Source organism: Myotis davidii, unplaced genomic scaffold (genome assembly GCF_000327345.1).
Source record: "Myotis davidii unplaced genomic scaffold, ASM32734v1 scaffold77, whole genome shotgun sequence".
Taxonomy (NCBI): domain Eukaryota; kingdom Metazoa; phylum Chordata; class Mammalia; order Chiroptera; family Vespertilionidae; genus Myotis; species Myotis davidii.
In genome coordinates this window covers 6,358,316-6,364,489 of record NW_006289713.1, presented here as the reverse complement: position 1 = coordinate 6,364,489, position 6,174 = coordinate 6,358,316, and the positions used below count along the sequence as shown (strand labels likewise).

Genomic DNA, 6,174 nt, shown 5'->3' with positions numbered 1-6,174 from the left:
CCCCCCCCCCCCCCCCCTTTCTCAATGCCATTATGTCCACCGCGTTCCCTGGGGGCGGTTCTGAAATGGTCTGCTCTGGGCAGGAAACCTGTTTGTGCCTCGGTTGTTTACTTCTGCTGACCTTGCCTTCCAGCCTGTCTGCCAGCCCTGAACACGCTGCAGATAGCCCACAATCACCTGGAGACGGTGGAAGACGTCCGGCATCTGAAGGAGTGCCTGAAGCTCTGCGTCCTGGATCTTTCCCACAACCGGCTGAGTGACCCAGAGATCCTGGGCATCCTGGAGAGCATTCCTGATTTGGTAAAACACACACACCTGGCACACTTTCATGTTCTTTAGATGTTAAATCTCTTCTCCTCTCCCTCCTTCCCTCCCACCCTTCCCTTCTTCTCTCTCTCCTTTCACCCTCTATTCCTTTTTTTTTTTTTTTTTTTACTATTTTTATTGATTGATTTCAGAGAGGAAGGGAGAGGGAGAAAGAGATAGAAACATCAATGATGAGAGAAAATCATCGATCCTCTGCCTCCTGCACGCCCCACACTGGGGATCGAGCCCACACCCAAGGCATGTGCCCAGGATGGAGCCAAAACCTCCTGGTTCATAGGTCGGTCCTCAAACACTAAACCACGCTGGTCGGGCCACATTCTTTCCCTCTCTGTGTTTTTAGCTGGAGTATCTTAAACGCCAGAAGCTATGTCATTTCACCCACAAGTTTTCAGTATGTACCTCTAACAGATAAGGACCTTTTTTTTTTTTTTTTTTAGCACAAAGTACTGTTGTTATATCTAAAATAATGTAGTAACTACATTTAAAATGCAGACCATGTTCAGTTTTTCCCATTTGTCTCAAAAATGCATGTTGACCATTGGGTTGTTCAAATCCAAACCAGAACCATGCATGATTTTTGGATTATTTGTCTCTCAGATCTCCTGATTTCTCACTGTTTCCCTTCCCTGTCTCCCCCACCCCCACCCCCACCCCCATTACTCTGCCAAAGAAGCCGGGTCCTTCCCCTGGCAGGGGCGACACTCTGGACTTGGCTGATTGCATCCTCGTGGTGGTGTTTAGCATGTACCGCTGTACCCAGTATTTCTTGGAGAATGGTAATGGAGCCAGAGGCATCGTCATATCCAGATTCAATATTTAACTTTGGGAGTGCTGTTGCATCGCATCATGGGGCATGTAATGTCTGATGGCTTCTCTTTTTGTAATTTTAATATTGAGTAATGGGTTCGTGTATTGTCCGCCTGACCGAGCCAGTATATAGTCCCCATTGTACTGATGGGCATTGCCTAGATGCTCTATTTCATCAGGAGTCACGTGATGGCCATTTTCTACTTATTCCTCTGCCTTTATCATTAGCTGGAATGCCTCTACAAAGAAGAACCTTCCCTCATCAACTAGTGGTTCCCTAACACTGTACAGTTCATACAGAAAAAGGGGAAAAAGTGTCTGCTTCTTTTTTATTGATTGATTGATTTTCAGAGAAGTGAGTCAGGAACCTGGCAACCATTAATGGTGACAACGAAGGGTTTTTCTTTTCCAGTATCCTTATGAACTCAGGGACTTATATATACAGTATTTGATGTGATTTAACCCTGGCTATCATTTTCATTTTGGATGCTCAAATGGTCCCATCTTCCGGCCCGTGACAACCTGACCAGGTAGCACCTGTGTCCTTTTGACTCAACCTCAGTGGCCTTTGATGGCTTCCTTGCTTTTTGGGGGTGTATGTGTTGCCATGTGTACGAGGAGAAATATTTAAAATAGCACAGGAAGGCCTTGAGCTCACTGCTTGTTGCTGAGGGCATTGATAAGTCTGGGAAAAGGGAGTCAATAAAAGAAAAATAGCTCAGGAATAATTACAGAGGAGACTGTTAAAAAGAACTAGTTTAGAATCACTAGCACATGGTGTTAATATGAAGCGGTATTACATTATAATATCTTTTTCTCACTTAGCTGTCATGACAGATTATCGTGGACTTGGGGGCTTAAACAACTGAAATTTATTTTCTCATAATTTTAGAGGTTGGAAGTCCAAGATCAAGGTGTCGGCAGGGTTAGTTTCATTCTGAGGGCTCTCTCTTTGGTGTCTTCTCTCCTTCTCTCCTCTGTGCGTGTCTGTGTTCCAATCTCCTCTTTTTATAAGGACACCAGTCATATTGGATTAGGACCATCACTGTGGCCACGTTTCATCTTAACTGACCTCTTGAAAGGCCCTATCTCCAAATACAGTCATGTTCTAAGGTCCTGGGGGTTAGGACTTCAATATACGATGCCCATAAGAAAAGCAGTCTGCCTTATAGTGTGTGTTACGACTGGTTTAGAATATCTGCACCCCATGCAGCTGGAGCATACGGCTCCCACCACCCCAGCCCCACAGGAGAGGTCGCTTGGAATATGACAAGAACGTGAAGGCGGTATGAGAATGAAGTTGGGGAAAGGCTAAACTAAGTAGTCAGCAATGTATTTACTTTCTCCAACAAAACCCACTTTAGCTGTGAAAAATACTTCATCTGTTTAAGCCATTTTAAATGTTCACTCACACGTCTCCTTACCTATCTGCCTTCTTTGAGTTTCGTGGGCAGAAGAGGAGGTGCCAGTCTTTAAGGATGGGGACGGCATGCTGTCACCGCACATTTCTTTCTCTTTCGTGGCCCCAACATGACCTCCAGGAGACCTGTAGGCCTGGCGAGCAAGGCCCCTGCGGTCAGTCAGTGGGCACTTCCCCTCCGGTCCCCTTATTCACTGCTCCTTATTGTCTAGTCTAGCCGCTGTGTACTTTTCTTAAAATGGGCCCTGGCTGGGAAGGAGAAAAACAGTCAATTAGACTGAGATCAATTTCAGTCGAAGAGATTGTGTGAGCGAAGCTAATGTGATCACCGCTCCGGGAAAGGGGCTCAGGAAGCGTTTTATAGGATTGTTCTGGGAGGACACTGAGACTGAGGATCTGAAGTTGGAGAAAAGAAAGGGCCGCCCGTTCCGATGGCACAACCACGACACCCTCTGGCTTCGCTAATACCGTCAGCAGGACGTGATGTTGGCACTTCCTTTTTGTTCATCCTTAGAGCACGGCCCAGATGCAATATTAACACCACACCCATTTCTTAGCAATTAATTTGGTTCTGCCTGTTTGCTTACAGCGTGTCCTGAATTTGATGGGAAACCCAGTTATTAAGAACATCCCTAACTATCGAAGGACAGTCACTATTCGACTAAAACACTTAACGTTCCTGGATGACAGACCAGTTTTTCCAAAGGACAGGTAAGGAGGAGAAAAGCCTGGCGATCACATGTGAATATGTAATAGTTGCGCATACTTATTAAACTTTTTAAAAATTCTGATTTTTGAGCATTTTCACCCATCATTACATTCCTTGGGAATAGGTTTAATGGTTGCATAACCATTTATGATAGAAAATTCTCTATTTTTGAGCCTTTATTCATAGGTTTTTAAAAAATAATCCTTTGATAAATATAGTTGCATGTAAGTCTCTGGCCTCATTGCTGATTATTTCCTCAGGTTGGAATTCAAGGAGTTGTATTATTGGATCAAAGAATGTGGTCTGAGCCTTTTTAAAGGTGCTTATATTTTTAACTAGAGGCTCGGTGCACGGAATTTGTGCATCAATTGGCCTATCCCTGGCAGGCGATCAGGGCCTATTAGGTTCCCTGTCTCCTCGCTTCCTCCTTCCATTGCCACCCACGTGCCACCACCATGCAGTTCCCCGCCCCTTTCCCCTGCCTCCCCTCTTCCTCCTTCCCTCACCCTCTTAGTGCCCCACCACCGCTGCTGGTCACCTGCTATGTTCTGTGCTGCCCTGTCAAACTCCTGAGGGGACACTTTGCATATTAGCCTTTTATATATATAGATTGTTTTCTAGAAAGTTTGTAACAATTTATAGTATCACCAGCTATTGCCATGTGAAGGAAATCTTTGCCAGGTGAATTGATGAATGAAGATGGTGTCTCCTTTTAAATTTGTATTTTTAGATAACTCATGAGGTTGGTTACATTTACCATCTTTGTCAGACACTGATGTTGCCTCCTCTAGGAGTATTGCACTCATGGCTTCCTCCCAGTTTCCTTTATTCTGGGAGGGATTTTTCTTATTGATTCATAAGAGCTCTTTTTATATGAAGAATAATAAATTCAGGACTGCCATGTAGATCGTCACCACTGTTATCGGTGCTTTTAACTGAGATCACTATTCATTCTAACTTAGAATGAAACCTGTCATACGGACAGCTTGAAGGGAAGTGCCATCTGAATTTTGAATACGCTTTTAACTGAGATCACTATTCATTCTAACTTAGTCATACGGACAGCTCAAAGGGAAGTGCCATCTGAATTTTGAATGATTCAACATTTTAAAAGAAATGTAGCTGGTGAAATGTTTTTAAACCAACAAATATGTCAAGTAGAAGTGAGAGCCTCACTCCAATTAGATGAGAAAGCAAGAGGACCAGCTTCTGGGGAGTTGGGCAGAGATGTACCCACTGCCCCGGCCCCCAGCCCTGGGGGTGATGGGGGCGCAGCAAGTGGAGCCGGCATGCAGACTTGAAAGTCCAGCTCTGCAGCCAGGAGTCATGTCCCCTTAGGTGCACTCACTAACCTGAGCCTCATGTTCCTCCTCTGGAACACGGGGACGATACCGACCACAGGGTCCTCGTGAGTGCCTGTGAGTGACACATGGGACTTGAGCAGGTACCGGGCATATAGGAGTGAACCAATGGGCTCAGCTGTGGCTGGGGATCCTGAGCCCCACCCGGAAGTAGCACTGACCAGCGGAAAGTGAAAACCGGATACGAGACAAACCTTCACAGTGAGATCCGTCCCCCTGCACAGTGTAGCACGACTCCAGTTCCGGAGTCAGACTCACCTGCGTTTGAGTCCTAAGGCCGCCACCACCAGCTGGTCCTGTTGGGCACTTGCTCTTCTCTCTGCCCGGGACACGCACTGCAGGTGCTGGCAGATGCCTGCTGGCCTGTGATCTTATTAAAATCTCCCATGACCCACCACCCTATCTAATAGCACTTTTGCTCTCCGTGTCTCTTTGGCCTGGTTCTTTCCTTAGGACGCAACAGCCTTTAACGCGCTGGTTCCCTTGTTAAGGGTCTGTCTTTGCCCATATAAAGGCAGCTCTAACAGAGAGCAATATCAGCTCCTGCTACTGCTGTAACCCCAGCCCCTAGAGCAGTTCACCCATTTAAAGTGTACAATTCAGTGGCTTTGAGTAAATTCACACAGTTACCACCACCACCACCACAACTGATTCTAGAATATTTTCACGCCCCTAAAAAGGACCCTTATTCATTAGCAGTCACTCCCCATTCCCTGTCTCCCAGCTCTAGGCAATCACAAATCTACTTTCCCCCTCTGTAGACTTGCCTATTCTGGACATTTCCTGTAAATGGAATTGTACACTGTGTGACCTTTTTTGATTGGCTTTGTTCACACAGCCTAATGTTTTCAAGGTTCAACCACATGTAGCAGGTGTCATTCATTCATTCCAAAATAGTATTGCAAGATAACATTCTATGTGGATGTGCCACCGTTTACATACCCACCAGTTAATGGACATGTGGGTCGTTTCCAATTTTTGGCTCTTGTGACTAGTGCTGCTATGAATTTTTGTGTACAGGATTGTGCGGACATTTGTTTTCAACTCATTTGAGTAAACACGTGGGAGGATGATTGCTGGGCTATATGTAAACTATGTGTAGCATCGTGATTTCCAAACTGGCTGCCCATCTTGCATTCCCACCAGCAGTGCACGAGAGCAGCTGTTGCTCACATCCTCACCAGCATTTGGTGCTGACAGTGTTTTGGGTTTTAGCTATTGTAATAGGTGTGTGGTGGTATCTCCTTTCAATTTGTATTTCTCTAAGCCCATATGATATGGAACAGCTTTTCATATGCTTATTTGTCATCTATATATATATATATATTTTTTTTTGGTGAGGTGTCCAGATCTTTAGGCCCGCCCACCCTTTTTTTTAAGCTTCACAGTTTAATAGTTCTTTGTATGTTTTGGATACAAGTCCTTGTTCAGTTGTCTTTCTTGCAACTATTTCCCCCCAGTCAGTGTTTTATCTTCTCTTTCGTTTAACCTTTGCCAATTGTTATTTATTTAGTGATTGATTGATTTAAATCCTCGCCCAAGGTTATGTT

General features: G+C 45.0%; 1 protein-coding gene across 1 annotated transcript in view; it reads left to right on the top strand.

Annotated features, from left to right (window-relative positions):
* DNAAF1 (dynein, axonemal, assembly factor 1) overlaps positions 1 to 6,174 on the top strand; it is a 27,120-nt gene that overhangs the window by 10,285 nt on the left and 10,661 nt on the right. The window contains 2 exon segments of the mRNA XM_015562985.1: positions 131 to 300; positions 3,144 to 3,265. Coding sequence (XP_015418471.1) covers positions 131 to 300; positions 3,144 to 3,265 — 292 coding nt within the window.